The sequence below is a fragment of the Sinocyclocheilus grahami genome, unplaced genomic scaffold, assembly GCF_001515645.1.
Source record: "Sinocyclocheilus grahami isolate Dianchi unplaced genomic scaffold, SAMN03320097.WGS_v1.1 scaffold708.1, whole genome shotgun sequence".
NCBI classification, from domain to species: Eukaryota; Metazoa; Chordata; class Actinopteri; order Cypriniformes; family Cyprinidae; genus Sinocyclocheilus; species Sinocyclocheilus grahami.
The window spans coordinates 467,219-485,598 of NW_015505887.1; the positions used below are offsets into that span (position 1 = coordinate 467,219).

The following is an 18,380-nucleotide window of genomic DNA, read 5'->3' on the forward strand; positions in this document are numbered from 1 at the left end:
CACACACACTCTCTCTCTCTCTCTCACACACACACACACACACACACACACACACAATGAAATGTACCTGTGTTATGCAGAAACAGGACTAAAGTTGTGAGCCAGGTCAGAATCACATGAGCAGTCCGAACTAAACAACCTGATTTAAACATGTTCTCAAACATCCTGCGTCTTATGATCAAGAACTACATTAAAAACACTTCAAACATAGCTAGATTATTAAATATACAAGTACTATTCGGTGTGTACTCTTATCATAAATACATTAACATACAGTAAGACATTTTAAACTAATTTTAGAGATTGAATCGCTGGTCATGTATGTTGTTATTCCTCTGGTTTTGTTGTGTTGACATTTCCGGGTCTGAGCGGTTGGTTGGAATTCAAAATAAAAGTCATTTTCCCGGGATTTCAAAATAAAAGTAATTCTCCCGGAGCGGAATTTCAAAATAAAAGTCATTTTCCAGGGATTTCAAAATAAGATTCTGATCTAGAACTAGTTGTTTTAAATGATTAAATTAAAACGTTAGATTTTAGAAGTTTACATAAATCACGTAAAATGCCAAAATCATGTTTAAAACTGGAGCAGGAAATAGATAGCATCTTATTGAGAAAATAGTGCAGTGGTATATACAGTGTTTTGAGCTGCAGATGGCAGTGTGCACTCGCTGATCAGGACAAAGTATAAATACTCTACATGAAACACACTGGAGTTTAATTTAGTTCAGAGACGTATTGTAATATGTGACCCTGGACCACAAAAATAAGGGTCCATTTTTTGAAATTGAGATGTATACATCATCTGAAAGCTGAATAAATAATCTTTCCATTGATGTATGGTTTGTTAGGATCGGACAATATTTGAAAATCTGGAATCTGAGGGTACAAAAAAATCTAAATATTGAGAAAATCATCTTTAAAGTTGTTCAAATGAAGTTCTTAGCAATGCATATTACTAATCAAACATTAAGTTTTGATATATTTACGGTAGGAGATTTACAAAATATCTTCAAGGAACATGATCTTTACTTAATATCCTAATGATTTTTGGCATAAAAGAGAAATGTATAATTGTGACCCATACAATGTATTGTTGGCTATTGCTACAAATATCCCCCAGCGACTTCACACTGCTTTTGTGCTGCAGGCTCACTTATTAGAATTAATATTGTAATATTATACAGAGATGTATTATAATATTACCACATTATGTAAGAAAGGCCTGATTTCATTTTTAAAATGTAGCTTTTATATATACACACACACACACACACACAGAACAGTTTTTTTTTTAAGTGGACTTATTTCCAGAATAAATTAAAATATTATTTGAATTAAAATATTGTTTTAGATAATACATTTAAAATATTAAACCATTGGAATGTTTTTAGTTAAAATGCTTTTTGTATATACACACAGTATATGTATCAAAAATTTGGAAGCATTTCTAACAAAAACACCAACACAACATACTATGAATATAGTTTTTATTGAAAAAATAAATTACATTTTAGGATTTCTTTATAAAAAAAAAAAAAATTAAAAAAATATTCTAAAACCAAACTAAAATAAGAGCCGCTCTGAAACATAAATGCGGTTGCAATGAAAATCTCTGCCATTCTTGAATCATTAATTCCCAAGAACATCTGCTCCGGATAGAGGCTTTTCCCAAACCACATCAGAACGGTCTCAAACACAAACCTGTGCATTTATATGTTGAGATTAGTGTACTCAAAACCCCAATACTGCAAGTAAGCACATCATGTGAATTTATTACTCGAACATATGGTCCCCATTACAAAACACTCACACCCTCGGACAACAGTTACGGTCATTGCATTGCATTACATTCACAACTGACTAAAGCAATTAAAGTGCATTCCTTCTCAAATCAACCAGACATTATATTAAGGCAAAGCTAAGAACATCAGTGTGCCGATTTAAAATGACCACAATTAAGATTAAATTAGACAGCAGCTGAACTACTGAAAAACACAAAAACAACTGTGCAACACATTCATTAAACTCTCGGATGCCACAACATAAATAAGTATCTGGTTATACAGATGTATAAATATATTACTTTAGTCAATATAAAGCAGCATTAGTACGAAAACAAGCAGTGCAACTTCAATCAGCATGAAATAATGCATTTCACAGTGGTTTGTAGTGTTGATTGAATTGCACCACCCGACTGGATCATAACAAGCACTTGATTCCTTCTCGCAGTGGCGCTTTACACGTATGTGACGAAATACATGCACACAATGGTCACATGAAATCGAAAAACGTTGGTCCCTGATTTCAGCTCTCAAACTTATTTTTTTACCATTTTAGCATACTAAATAAATAATGAGATGTTCGTTGACCGTCATCGTCCTCGCTCACATTCACAGAATGAGATGGCCTCCACACCTCAAGGTTAAAAAAACCTCCAGATGTCCGTTCATCAAGGCCTCATCTTGACTGCACGCCTAACGTCGTCTTGATGTGCTCGTACACGACGTAGCTGATGCTGACGGCCGGGATGACCTTCAGGAAGTTTGGGGTCAGACCCCGATAGAGACCCGTGGGGCCCTCGGTCTTCATGATCTGCTTGAAGAGTCCCGTCATTGAGACCTGGGACGCGCCTTCAACCGCAGCTGCTCAAAACGTAATTTTTGATTAGTAATATGCATTGCTAAGAACTTCATTTGGACAACTTTAAAGATGATTTTCTCAATATTTAGATTTTTTGCACCCTCAGATTCCAGATAGTTGTATCTCGACCAAATATTGTCCTATCCTAACAAACTTATTTATTCAGCTTTCAGTTGATGTATAAATCTCAATTTCTAGAAATGGACCCTTATGACTGGTTTTGTGGTCCAGGGTCACAAATGTATATTAAATATATAAACATACACTAAATGTATCAATATGTTATATTAAATCATATAAATAACATGTATATTATATAAAACATATTTAAAACATAAAATAAAATGTATTAAATATATAATTATTAAAAGAGGTTTTATATATATATAAAAAAAATATATATATACAATTATTTACACCTATTATAAACCATAAAGCTCACCTTGCGCTTGCATGCGTGTTCGTACGAGAGCTAGCGGGTAGCTTGCGAGTTGGCCGCACGTGCTGGAAACCGTACCACAGGCTAGCAGCACAAACACACCCGGATATGCGTCATCCGTGCCGTAGCGCTGAAGCCAAGTGTTCTTTAATGTCTATCAAGAGCAAAAGAGGAAATAAAATGAGCTTTTTCCATTCACGAGTGACAGCAGCAGTGTTTGCTTTAGTTTGGGTTCCTCTGCTCACCTCATAGACGGCCAGGTCGATGCCAGCGTACGGGATGATGCCCAGCATGTTGGGGACGTAGCCTTTGTAGAACGCAGTCATCCCCTCGCCCTTCAGGATCTGTTTGGCGCAGTCGGAGATGCCCTTGTACTGGCTCGTCTTTCTCAGCGCCAGACGGGTTTTGAGAACCTGGACAGAAGAGCATTACAGAGGTTTGTTACATTGTATCTTACATGTTAAAACCATGTCTGAATTACTAATTAAAATAGCAACTAAATAAGATGGTGTAACTCACCTCCATGGGGTAGATGGTGCTCTGGGCAATGACTCCTGCCAGGGAACCTGCTACAAAACGCTCCGTGATCCCCAGAGTTTCCTGACTGCTTCCCATCAGCCGTTTAATCTGATGAGGAAGAAAAGGAATTCATTTAATGCAGCAGGTTTTGAGTGGCATTTACACACAAAGCAAGCATGTGATCAGTGAAGAACAAACATTCCCCCATTCAGTACGACTATACAATAATAATAATCTATAAAAAACAAATCAATAAATATATTACAATCACAATAAAACTATTATAGCGATAATAAATAGTATAATAATAATCATCATTTACAGAACAGTAAATTACTAATATTTACGACACTATTTTAGCATTATTGATATACTTTTATAGTTTGTTAATATTTTGAATTACATTTTTAGATTTTCAAATGAGATTTTATTTTGGTTTTCATTTGAGTTTGAATTAAAATGGCAGTCATTTTTTTAGCAATCATTTTAGTAATATTTAAAAAAAAATAATATATATATATATATATATATAAAAAAAAATTTCTCAATTAGGCTTCAAGTTTTAAGTTTATTTAATTTGAATGATATTAGTACTTCAATTAAAAAAATAAAATTAAAAAATGAGAAATTATGCTTTGGTAGCTAGCCAATAAGCATCTATAAAAAGTAGTAAAAAAAAAAAAAAAAATCAGTTGTTTATTTCATTTCAAGTAATGAATCTTTTTTATGGTTTTAGTTGATTATAATACACCGGTTTCTTTGTTTTCAGACATTAACTATAAAGCTTTAATTTTGGAATTGCGTTGAAAAAGCAGCAATATGTCTTCATTATGCTTCTCAGATCAGAAAATCGCATCAGCTCTGGCCTATTACCTGCTCATAAGCCATGAATTTGAGGGCCGACTCGGGTGCGATCTTGATGACGTTGATGCCGTTGCCCCTCCATAACGAACGCATCCCTCCTTCCTTGATCATCTGGGTGAGACCGCTCATGATACACATGTTGTTTCCATGAGATCCATGCACCTAAAACAGAAGAGCCAACAATATATACAATAACCATCAGAATAGTGTGTCAATATTAACAGATTATATCATACATCTATGGTTTTAATGAACAGATTGATGCGCTCGATTAAAACTAGAGCAAAGTTAAATATTTCGGAATATGCAGGTAAAAGGTTTTGGCCCGAATCACTGAACTATCAAAGTTCGATTGAGTAACAGCTGACGTAAAACATGACACAGAGCTTCACTATCGCTCGGCCGTGACAACATCAAACGCTATCTCGTATCTGACCAATCAGAGCGCAGCACAGAGGGTGTGCTTGACTCCTCGGATTCTGATTGGTCGCCTGACAGGACTGTGTAACTATTCACAGAGTCCAGATCCTTTCACTGGAACATGCATTTATGATTCTGATAAACTACTCTTATGACTCTTGAGTAACAGAACTAATTGTTCAGAATGGCCATATGGTTAAGAAACCAGTTTGCGCTTCGATTAAAGGGAAATTCTTGTGTAAATAAAACCTCCTTCAGTCTATAGAGAAAGCTGAGGTTGGGATTTAGTAAAAACCAACACCACTGAGCAAGTAACTCGTGAAAAAAAAAAAAAATGGCTTTATCATTTTAATATAGAACACAAACACACAAGGTAACACTAATCTAGTTCTATTCACCCTACGGCGACTATGGGCCGTGATTTTGGTGTTTTGCAGGTGATTCTAAGGTGTGTGCGTCACCATACCTGCATGAGGACTTTGAGTCGGTCGAGCGGAGCAGTGCAGGTTCGGGAAACGGCTCCAGCTCCTCCACCGGCGACCAGATGTCTCCACAACATCCCCGTCATGTGCTCCTCTGAGGTAAACTCATCTGGGACCATCATGTTCTCTCCCACATCGAAGATCTGCAAACAAACAGACCACCGACATGGTTAAAGACAACTGACGATAAACAGCACATAACCAATATACACCGTTTTCAGTAAATTTACACTCTAAAAAAATTATTTTCAAAGTCGTAAAACATACTCCAATAATCTCTTTATTTACATGAAATACCATTTCAGACTTTCAGTCTAATTTCCCGTTTAATTCGATGTGTTACTTGCCATTAATTATTTGTGAAATTCACTAGCAATTTCTGAGTCCAAATCATTTCTACACCAGATTTTTTCCTCACAGTGTAGTATTTCGCATAAGTGCAACCGTCAACTGCAAGAGAACTAAAGTGCAACGACCTTGGCAGCATCAGCGTGTGCGTCAGTCTGACCTGACCAGTGACGCTGCCAAAACCTAAAACTAATCTGCGTGTTTTTAGGGCACCATTTGATCCAAAAAATCCATTGCGGACTTTACGAAGATTGCAAGCTCGTGCACATTGCATCAGACATCTCACTGCATCACGCTGAACTCTGCCTCGTGAGAACAAAGGCTGCGGTCCGGTTTAAACCGGAGTTCAATAAGAATCTAAAGTAGGTTGTTGATATTGAACTACACAGAGTCTCAAAATCATCTAATTGCAAGTGTCCTGAACTGTTGCATAAGAAGGTGTCGCACTGGTAGGACAGTTAGTCTTGGTTTATTTGAGTGCTCTGACGTTTGATTAGCATTTTTAATGGATGGATTTATGCACAAACTCTGGCGGCCATATTAATAGAAGGTTAAGATTTAGTAGCTGCAAGGTTATACCCATTTAATTGGACCCCGTCCTAGATCACGGTGTTCCAGTGGGACTGGAGATATTTTAGGCAGTCATGTTAAGACTGTCATCAACCATATACCAGACCAACGCTCTGAACCATCCTAAAACCCAAACCAGCCTAATTTATGCACATTTCAAGGAATCTGAAAACCAGATCCCTATATTAATGTCACTTTGCAGTGGACGTGAATGAAGCAGCTTCTACTAAACAAGCTTTGTCGGTTGTCTTGAAGGATTTGGATTAGTGTTTTTTTTAGTGCAGGATTTGTGTGGGAGAAAACGCTTACAGTCGAGTGTTTCCAGTACAGGATGATTTCGGGAATGTTTTCGGCAGGCTGTAATGTGGGAGACTTCTTCCATTCAATCCAGTCAACAGTCATCGTGCCGTTTTTGTCCATGCTGCGTGAGGAAAATGGGAAATGTGACAGAAAGAAGATCGTTTAGAGCCTGTAAATTAATTCTGTGCTTTACAGTAATTTTAAGAGATGATAAAAACGTCCAACAAAGCAGTGACTCAGTGATCAAGAGGTCGCTGCATTTATATAGTCATAAACAAAGGGTTTGGTTTCGCTGTAATGAAATAAATTCCTATAATAAATTCCAGTGGCCGAATTAAAGCTAATAATGCAATAATAACATGATTTACATTTAATAAAAATTATACTTTTTATTATAAAGCAATAAACAATTAATTGAAAAAGCGTTTGACATTTCTAAAATAGAAAAAAGTGACAGCGGTTTTAAGACTCCACCTACCACCGTGACTATTATTAGTCAAAGCCCTACCAGAAAACATAATTGCATTATTGTCCGTTTTTTATTAAAACAATATTTCACCTTTGAAGGACTCGCTCCGCTTGCTGGAGGGAAATATGGACGCCAAGATCGCGCAGTGAGTTCACAATGACATTGGCGTTCACTTGACCTGAAATTGAACAAATAATCAAATGTCAGCTATTTTAATTCACCAAGTTGCGCAGGTTTATAAGTATTGCATTAAGGTATAATACCAGCGATCTTTCTGTCCAGGCTTTTAAAGACGAGCTTCAGGTCTTTCTCGTGGTCTTGGAGGTAGTGAACAAACTCCTCAAAGTCCAGCTGTCCATCATGCACGCTCTCTTCAGTTTTCATGGTTTTCTGTGGGGAGGAAATTGAAAAGATGACAATTTAACGCAAGAAAATCCAATGCATTCCATCTGGAACTTATTGCACGCTCAGTAGAAGTTAATGTGTGAGTGTCAACACCTGGCAAACTAGAACAGACCATTTTAAATCACTGAGACAGCCATTGACTCCTCTTTCATTGTAATTACTGAATGCATTCTCAAAAACATAGGTTCATGAGATAATAATAAATGATAAACTTACAGGCCAGTGGAACTGCACCACTAGGGGCGCCATACAGCCTTCAGTTCAAGGACAACGACACTCAAGTATAATGTATAAGTTAGAGTACCATGGTATCGATGTGGTTAGACAACAGAACGCATTACTGATGCGCTTTAATTAGTCGATAGTAATAAAAACGCGCGTTCTTATGTTTCGTGCTGGGAAACTCCATATATGGTCAATTTGAACGCACAGGAAAGAGGAACGTGCACCGGAAGCGTCATGCGTCAAAAATGTGCCGTTTCTTTTAAAAACTGAAAGTATTACATAAGTTATCTACTTTTTAGTTTAATCAGTTTAACTGCTTATTAAATTACATTACAGTGAAAATATATATAGATAGATAGGTAGATCGGTAGATTTTCTTACCTTCCTCCATTTTCGGTATGTGGAGAATTCCTGCGACGGCAGAAGGACGCTGAGGGACTTGAGCGACTTCAGCTCGGACGGTAATCCGTTCGATTCAAAATACTCGACCTCGACTTGATCTGAATTATGGACGGGCACATAAAGGCACAGGCACAGCATCTTGAAAGTTATAAAAGTCTTCGGCAATAAATAAATAAATAACACAAGAACGCTCTCGGTTAAACGCTGAAATGCCGGTAAAGCGCCTGATCACTCGAGAAAAGTACTTAGACACGCCCACTGAGTAAAGGGCGGCGGGCTCTGATTGGTCAGCACTTTTTGAACGTCCAATCACGGGTGAAAGCAATGCTCGTATGTAAATGTGAGACCCTCCTCTTTTTTTCACTTAATAATAATAATAATAATAATAATAAAAAGTTATTGGCCGAACTAAAGTTAGTTATTAACACGCCTCAAGGCAGGATTATTATTGTTGACCAAAACTAAAACCAACTAAAGGTCATAAAACACTTTTTTTGTTACTAAAATTTTTCATCTTCATTTAGTTTAACTCTTTGTATTAAAATAATAGAATTAATCTGAAATAAATATAAATAAAAACGATATATACATAAAAAAAAATACTAAAGATTTAGCTAAAAATGAACATGGAAAATATCAAAACTAATTCAAAATATTAATATAAATATAATAGTATATCAATGATACTCGAATAACACACCATGAGTTTTTAATTGCTGAAAAACTCATGACATGAAACTTATTTTTTGCAACTGTTTCTGTATTTTAGTTCAGCTCTATATGCTTATCAGCTATAAAGTCTATGCGGTAATGACAATATAAAATTAAAAAAATAAATAAAATATTAAAATTTCATGAAAATTTTGCGTTTATATGTGCATTTATATTTATATGATTATGGCTATTATGAGATTAACCCAAATGCATTGGGAAAACTTTTCTGTGATTTATCAAATTGTCTTTAAAAAGGTCAAATATTTGAAATAATACTGAAGCCTAAATATTATTAATTGGATTTAAAAATACCGGCAGGTCAGTGCAGGGTAGTAGCAGCAATTAATGTTAATAGGCCCAAATATAAACGGCGACGCTGTACTTTGTAAGGCATAATCCTGCAGCAAAGCCGTCTGCTCCGGTTGCAATATTACGTCAGAGTCTGGTGGAGGATAAGCGTCCGTGCCAAGACTAACTCCAGAGATTTATAAGCTATCTGTGCAGAGGGGGACACCAACGTATTCACCATCTGTAACCTGAATACAGGCCATGTTTTGCACACTGCGAGGGAAAAGCCCGGTATATGGACAGGACGGGTGTTTAGACTTCTTCAAATGCCAGAATTATGAAAGGAATAGTTCACCTAACACGAGTGTCTGATGAAAATGTACTCACTCTCAGGCTATATCAGATGTATAGATGACTTTGTTTCTTTGTCGAAACAGATTTGGAGAAATGTAGCATTGCATCACCTGCTCTGCAGTGAATGGGTGCCGTCAGAATGAGAGTCCAAACAGCTGATAAAAACATCTCAATAATCCACAGCACTCCAGTCCATCAGTTAACATCTGGAGAAGACAAAAGCTGAAACAAATCCAGCATTAAGAGATTTTAATAATAATTTGAATGCTTCCTCCAGTGAAAAAGTCCATCTCCTGTCGTCTCTCACATCAAAATCCAGCCACAGATTTGTCTCGAATGGTTTTTGGCTTGTAAACGGTGCTTGATCTGTGCAGATTTCTCTCCTGATTCAAATGAGACAACTTTCTCACTGTGTTATTATGGATTATGGACTTGTATTTTAGCCAGAAGCAATGGTTTGAAGTTAAAATCTCTTAATGATGGATTTGTTTGTTACAAACACGCAGCTTTTGTCTTCTCCAGATGTTCACTGATGGACTGGAGTGCTGTGGATTACTGTGATGTGTTTATCAGCTGTTTGGACTCTCATTCTGACGGCACCCATTCACTGCAGAGCATCCATTGCTGAGACACTGATGCAAAGCTACATTTCTCCAAACCTGATGAAGAAACAAACTCATCCTAATCTTGGATGGCCTGAGGATGGGCACATTTTCAGCAAATTGTAATTTTTGCATGCACTTTTATGTTATCTTTTACTCTGCAATACAAATGATGTATATCTATAATTGCACTGCCAGAGGAGTACAGTGTCACATGATAAAGTAATCAGTGAACTTGCATTAAAAACACAGATTTAAAAAAAAAAGTTTTTAAGTATGAGTATTACAGTCCCTTTTCTCCAAAGCCAAAATAGGTAATTTCTTACCATGCATCAGCAGCTTTGTAACACAATCCAGTGCAGCTGGAGTAAAGCAGTGCACTTATGTACTGTATGCAACATGACCTTATGACTGAATTTGACTCCAGTGCTCTCTAAAAACTAATTTTAGCCGAGTCACACATTAGGATCACTAAACACATGGAAGGGGAGAGACGCAGGCTTTGGGAGCCAGTACCGAGCTCTGATTTCATCCAACAGGGTTGTTCGGTGCAGAGAAATACAGCTGGCCCTGTGTGAGATGACACCGACCTGTGATTTATGATTTATTCAAGAATTTAGTTCATGCAGAGTGGAACAGAGCAAATACAGTTTGCCATATTTTTGGTGTCTCAGACTTCTCTGGAGTTTAATTTGGTGTGGTTTACTAACTAATTTTAACTCAGAAATATAATTACAAATAAATAACATGTAACACAATAAATTACAAGTAAAATTCTGAAGTAGAAAATTTATTTTCTTGTAAATCATACTTTAATAATCTTTGTTTTATTCACAACTTTGAAAAATCTTTTTTTCATTTGTATTTATTAATTTTTTTACCGTGTATCTTGGCGTTTTCAGTAAAGCACTAAAAAATTATACTTAAATATGGACACTGTCTAAATTGTACTAAAGTAAAAGTAAAAAGTGTCTACGTTTATTATTCCACATTATTATTTTATTTTATTATCATTGAGATGTTATTATATTTTTGATATATATTTTTAATTAGTTTAAAGTTTTATATTTTCTGTTTTCATTTTAAATTGATGTAACGTTTTAGTAATTTGGTTGTATGTTTTTGTCATTATTATTATGTTTTAAATATGTATATATAGTTTTATAAATGTTTATGTCAGTTTTAGTTATTTTAATACATCACGTTTTATATATTTTATTTTATTTCAGTTAACATTTATTTTATTTCATGAAACAAAAACGTTTTCTTTTCATGGCCTTTAGTTGTTAACTAGCTTTAAGGGGGCAGTGACATTTTTTATTTATGAAATTTTTTCAGTTAAAGTTTATTTTATTTAAACTATTTTGTGCTTTTAAGGTCTAAATGTAATTTTCCCTTTGATTAAGTAAATGCACAATTATTCTGTTTCTCTAAATTACCCTAAAAGTATAATAATGACGTATAAACTAAAGTACTTTGCATATCTGGGGCCATAATACAGCTCTGAAAACCAGTTATGAAACAAAGTTGAGATACTGAGAAATCAGCTTTCTGATCAATGGATTGCAGTGCATTTACAGAATAGCGATAAGGTCCAGGTCCTAACTGTTTATCAGTCTATGTCATGTACAAATTACATGAAGATAAACAGCCCATTCATAAAGACTCCATACATTCAAACCCAAAGACTGCATGCTCTATGGTGCAGAAGCTATTAAAGGTGTATATTAACCACAGGACAGACACAAGGTCATGTTCCATGTCAGCGTTCATCAGACTAGCGTCCTGTGTGATCTGGATTACGTCTGATGGCTGATCCAGTGAAGCGCGTCAGATAAACTTTACCTGGAGGTCAGATCGACGGGAAAATAAACAAGATGTGCTATCTCACATTTTACGTGCCGTTAGCAGCTCCACGATCACTGTTTGTCTCTCAGAAAGAGGACACTGGATCAAGAACCTGTCAATAAAGATTCTGCTGAGATTCTCTAACGCTCTTATCAACAACAAAACAGGAGAAAAGTGCAGCTTAAGAAATACTGGACACAGGCTGTTGTTGAGCTACTGATATCACACATCTGTTTACTGAACAGAATTGAGGATCTTTTCAAACTTATGAAAAAAGATTTGTTCACAATTATATACTGTACACCAAGGCTGCTTTTATTTGAACAAAACAAACCTAATATTGTGAAATATTACAATTTAAAATATCTGTTTATAATATATTGTAAAATGTAGTCATCAAAGCTGAATTTTCAGCATCATTACTCATTTGTTCCCTCGTTTGAGTAAATCATGTTGATGTTGCATTTATTAATTCCCTCATTTTAGTAATTTGTTCCCCTGTTTTAATATGTAACATGCAATAACAAAACAGGAGAAAAGTGCAGCTTAAGAAATACTGGACACAGGCTGTTGTTGAGCTACTGATATCACACATCTGTTTACTGAACAGAATTGAGGATCTTTTCAAACTTATGAAAAAAAGATTTGTTCACAATTATATACTGTACACCAAGGCTGCTTTTATTTGAACAAAACGAACCTAATATTGTGAAATATTACAATTTAAAATATCTGTTTATAATATATTGTAAAATGTAGTCATCAAAGCTGAATTTTCAGCATCATTACTCATTTGTTCCCTCGTTTGAGTAAATCATGTTGATGTTGCATTTATTCATTCCCTCATTTTAGTAATTTGTTCCCCTGTTTTAATATGTAACATGCAACGCAGTGAAAACTATACACTATCAGTCAAAATGTTGGGGTTGGTATGATTTTGTAATGTTTTCTGCTCACCAAGGCTGCATTTATTTGATCAAAAATACAGTAAAACAATGGAATTTTATTACAATTGAGAATAGCTGTTTTCTATGTGAATATGTGTTAAACTGTAATGTATTTCTGTGATGCGCAGCTGTATTTCCAGCATCATTCCTCCAGTCTTCAGTGTCACATGATCTTCAGAAATCAGTATAATATGCTGCTGCTCAAGAAACATTTCTGATTATCATCAATGATGAAAACAGTTGTGCTGCCCGATATTTCTGTGGAAACTATGATACATTTTAACTCAAGAAACATTTCTGATTATCATCAATGTTGAAAACAGTTGTGCTGCCCGATATTTCTGTGGAAACTGCGATACATTTTAGTTTACAGGATTCTTTGATGGATAGAAAGTTTATAAGAACAGTGTTTATTTGAAATAGAAATCTTTTGTAACATTATAAATGTCTTTACCGTCACTCTGGATCATTTTAATGCATCCTTGCTGAATAAAAGAAATCATTTTAATTGCCATCAAGAACATAAATTCAGATTGCACAATAATAGGCATAAAGGCTGTATGAAATCCTTGGGCTCTCTTACTGGCCGTGTGCTTTGAACTTTCCCATTCACTTGCTTTACTTGAAGAGTCTGGAAGTGTTTCAGCGTGTCATGACCGTAAAAGCGAAACACAAAGTCCTGCCAGTGAAATGAAAAGATGAGGCAAGAGCCCTTGATGGACAGCATCACAATCACACAGTGAAGGGCGGTCTCCGTCTCTCTCATGTGACTCTGTTTGAGCATTAATGCTTAGCATGCGCTCTTGTATTGGCCAACACTGTCTCTCAAGGTACCAGAAACACTAAAACACTTAAAGTGTCGACCTCATAAGACAATGTTCATGAACAACATGTGCTGCTTTTTGACAAGACATCCCGTTCTTTCATCAATATAACCGACACTGATGTGATCTTTCATTATATTCTACAAGCAACTAATACAAGTAACTCAACCAATCTAGTAAAGAAAATATTTCTCTTTTTTTTTTTTTTTTTTGCATTTCCACTGCTGTATTAACCCTGTAAAGCTTGATATAGGAAATAGTACAAAAATACACTAAAACACTTAAAGTGTCGACCTCATAAGACAATGTTCATGAACAACATGTGCTGCTTTTTGACAAGACATCCCGTTCTTTCATCAATATAACCGACACTGATGTGATCTTTCATTATATTCTACAAGCAACTAATACAAGTAACTCAACCAATCTAGTAAAGAAAATATTTTTTTTGCATTTCCACTGCTGTATTAACCCTGTAAAGCTTGATATAGGAAATAGTACAAAAAAATATATTTGTAAAAAAAGTTTGCGTGTGTTTTTTGTTGAGTATCATATTTGATTCATCAGGCTTTTATGGCTCATATTGTCTGGTATAGTGAGAATAAGGAGGAAAAACAGCTCAGTTTTTTTCAGAAGCCCAAAGTGAGCAAAAATATGCAATTTGCTGCAGATGCTGATATTTATATGGACAAAATGTAATGCAATACTGATGCTTGTAATGTAAATCAATGAGATCTTTATAACACAGTACAGCAGATACTTACCTAAAATGCATATAAATATCAGTTGTCACTCTGTAGCTCCAATAATATGTCCTAATACGATCATATTTAATGCTTATTTTAATTTCAAAACATATTATGCAATGCAATACAATAATGATTGAGAGATGAACAAATAAACGTTTCTCAAAAGCCTGACGATCAGATTTAAGGCTAAAATAATGATGTCTGGATAATCAAGTAAAGCCAAGCTGCTTCGGTCCAGTAAGTGTTCATCTGGAAATATTACTAGTTATTCTTATGTTTGTGTGATAAAAATCAGTAAAGATTTGACAGCAAAAAGACACGTGAAGCTCGAGCTGAAGGTGGACGTTTGTACAATTACACATTTTACTTGCTAAAAAAGTCTAAACTGTGAGTGCGGTAGATTGTGTGCAACATGTTTTTGATCGTTTAGATCATTTAGAGGCCTATCAAATATGATACAGTAGGCTTTTATAGGGTGAAAGAAATTATAACAGATTTGCTCCATCCTTGATTTGCTTGTTTCACCCACAAATGTCTGCAAACGAGAGCCAAATTCTTGAAAATCTCCGCATTCCAGTCAAGTGCGAGGGCAATACTTCTTTACAATATTATATAACTTAAAAGCATTGGGTTCCAAACAGTTGCTAGTCTTGTTTTGATGCTAAACAGTACAGAAAGATTTACAATGTAACTAAATTCAAGCTATTCGACACTTTAGAAAGCATCTTTACAATGCACCAGATGCAGTCACCACATCTTTAATAGCAGAGCAACATATAACATATATACACATAATATATATATATATATGTACATATATATACATATAACATATCTGTTATCTGAACTACAAATTTCACAGCTAGTGATGCATCACATATTAGTGTGAGCATGTAAAGGCCTCTGGCTGTGTGTTTGCTCTCATTTCATTCGCATAGGTGACTTTATTCTACGAATTCAGTTTTATTAAGCTATAAGATCAATCTGAATTCTCAGAACGGTCTATTTCAGTCCACTGCTATTATTTCTATGAAGACAATTTCAATAGAAAGTTTATAAGAACAGTGTTTATTTGAAATAGAAATCTTTTGTAACATTATAAATGTCTTTACCGTCACTCTGGATCATTTTAATGCATCCTTGCTGAATAAAAGAAATCATTTTAATTGCCATCAAGAACATAAATTCAGATTGCACAATAATAGGCATAAAGGCTGTATGAAATCCTTGGGCTCTCTTACTGGCCGTGTGCTTTGAACTTTCCCATTCACTTGCTTTACTTGAAGAGTCTGGAAGTGTTTCAGCGTGTCATGACCGTAAAAGCGAAACACAAAGTCCTGCCAGTGAAATGAAAAGATGAGGCAAGAGCCCTTGATGGACAGCATCACAATCACACAGTGAAGGGCGGTCTCCGTCTCTCTCATGTGACTCTGTTTGAGCATTAATGCTTAGCATGCGCTCTTGTATTGGCCAACACTGTCTCTCAAGGTACCAGAAACACTAAAACACTTAAAGTGTCGACCTCATAAGACAATGTTCATGAACAACATGTGCTGCTTTTTGACAAGACATCCCGTTCTTTCATCAATATAACCGACACTGATGTGATCTTTCATTATATTCTACAAGCAACTAATACAAGTAACTCAACCAATCTAGTAAAGAAAATATTTTTTTTGCATTTCCACTGCTGTATTAACCCTGTAAAGCTTGATATAGGAAATAGTACAAAAAAATATATTTGTAAAAAAAGTTTGCGTGTGTTTTTTGTTGAGTATCATATTTGATTCATCAGGCTTTTATGGCTCATATTGTCTGGTATAGTGAGAATAAGGAGGAAAAACAGCTCAGTTTTTTTCAGAAGCCCAAAGTGAGCAAAAATATGCAATTTGCTGCAGATGCTGATATTTATATGGACAAAATGTAATGCAATACTGATGCTTGTAATGTAAATCAATGAGATCTTTATAACACAGTACAGCAGATACTTACCTAAAATGCATATAAATATCAGTTGTCACTCTGTAGCTCCAATAATATGTCCTAATACGATCATATTTAATGCTTATTTTAATTTCAAAACATATTATGCAATGCAATACAATAATGATTGAGAGATGAACAAATAAACGTTTCTCAAAAGCCTGACGATCAGATTTAAGGCTAAAATAATGATGTCTGGATAATCAAGTAAAGCCAAGCTGCTTCGGTCCAGTAAGTGTTCATCTGGAAATATTACTAGTTATTCTTATGTTTGTGTGATAAAAATCAGTAAAGATTTGACAGCAAAAAGACACGTGAAGCTCGAGCTGAAGGTGGACGTTTGTACAATTACACATTTTACTTGCTAAAAAAGTCTAAACTGTGAGTGCGGTAGATTGTGTGCAACATGTTTTTGATCGTTTAGATCATTTAGAGGCCTATCAAATATGATACAGTAGGCTTTTATAGGGTGAAAGAAATTATAACAGATTTGCTCCATCCTTGATTTGCTTGTTTCACCCACAAATGTCTGCAAACGAGAGCCAAATTCTTGAAAATCTCCGCATTCCAGTCAAGTGCGAGGGCAATACTTCTTTACAATATTATATAACTTAAAAGCATTGGGTTCCAAACAGTTGCTAGTCTTGTTTTGATGCTAAACAGTACAGAAAGATTTACAATGTAACTAAATTCAAGCTATTCCGACACTTTAGAAAGCATCTTTACAATGCACCAGATGCAGTCACCACATCTTTAATAGCAGAGCAACATATAACATATATACACATAATATATATATGTACATATATATACATATAACATATCTGTTATCTGAACTACAAATTTCACAGCTAGTGATGCATCACATATTAGTGTGAGCATGTAAAGGCCTCTGGCTGTGTGTTTGCTCTCATTTCATTCGCATAGGTGACTTTATTCTACGAATTCAGTTTTATTAAGCTATAAGATCAATCTGAATTCTCAGAACGGTCTATTTCAGTCCACTGCTATTATTTCTATGAAGACAATTTCAAAGACAAACCCGATTTATGAGATCTATTATTTACATGAACTTCAAAGCTCTGGTTTTGACCGGTTCATTTCAAGTTTATAAGTTTGCACACTTCAACAATAACTGCTTAGAAACGCCGCGGGTCACATATTTGTGTGCACATATTGCACAAACTTGACCATGCTGGAAACATCCTGTCAGTGTTCTTATGACTGTTTTAGATGGTTTTGTTGCGTTCAACACTTGTGACCCTGGACCACAAAACCAGTCATAAGGGTAAATTTTTTTGAAATTGAGATTTATACATCATCTAAAAAAGCTGAATAAATAAGCTTTCCATTGATGTATGGTTTGTTAGGATAGGAGGACACTATTTGGATACAACTATTTGAAAATCTGGAATCTGAGGGTGCAAAATAATCTAAATATTGAGAAAATCGCTTTTAAAGTTGTCCAAATGAAGTTTTTAGCAATGCATATTACTAATCAAAAATTAAGTTTATATATATTTACGGTAAGCGAGTTACAAAATCTACAAGACAAAAACATGAGATGATCTGGTACTGCAGTCACCAACCTCACAGGGACTGGGCCCTGGCAGTAAACCTCAAATAGACCAGCATTATGGTCTTTCAGAAAAAGCCCAGATGTCAGGAACACAGATACCAGTTCAGTCTAGGCAGCACCGGCCTAGAACACACGATGCAGTACACTTACCTCGGCCTGATCGTCACTGCATCGGGGAGTTTCATTTTGGCAGTGAATGCTCTCAAAGATAAAGCTCGAAGAGCTCTATACGCAATCAAGAAAAAAAATCCAAAATATTGAAATACCGCTTCCAATTTGGTGTAAAATCTTTGATAGTGTGATTCAGCCCATAGCGCTGTATGGAAGTGAGGTTTGGGGTCCACTCAGTGATCAGAGCTACACTAGATGGGACAGACATCCAACAGAAGCCCTACACACAGAATTCTGC

General features: G+C 35.4%; 2 protein-coding genes across 2 annotated transcripts in view; both read right to left on the bottom strand.

Moving 5' to 3' along the window:
- The window catches only part of zdhhc12a (zinc finger DHHC-type palmitoyltransferase 12a), a 6,566-nt gene extending 6,202 nt beyond the window's left edge, over positions 1-364 (bottom strand). Inside the window, exon 1 of the mRNA XM_016244099.1 lies at positions 68-364. Coding sequence (XP_016099585.1) covers positions 68-164 — 97 coding nt within the window. The 5' untranslated portion in view covers positions 165-364. The remainder of the gene's footprint in view (positions 1-67) is intronic.
- Positions 365-1,752: 1,388 nt separating this feature from the next.
- On the bottom strand, positions 1,753-8,277 carry slc25a25a (solute carrier family 25 member 25a). Its single transcript, XM_016244116.1, has 10 exons — positions 8,063-8,277; positions 7,315-7,441; positions 7,142-7,229; positions 6,592-6,703; positions 5,349-5,507; positions 4,472-4,624; positions 3,599-3,706; positions 3,325-3,492; positions 3,083-3,233; positions 1,753-2,642 (listed from the first exon to the last, which is right to left on the bottom strand). The coding sequence occupies exons 1-10, from the start codon at positions 8,219-8,221 to the stop codon at positions 2,458-2,460; spliced, it is 1,410 nt and encodes a 469-aa protein (XP_016099602.1). The 5' UTR covers positions 8,222-8,277; the 3' UTR covers positions 1,753-2,457.
- Between the last annotated feature and the right edge of the window lie 10,103 nt (positions 8,278-18,380).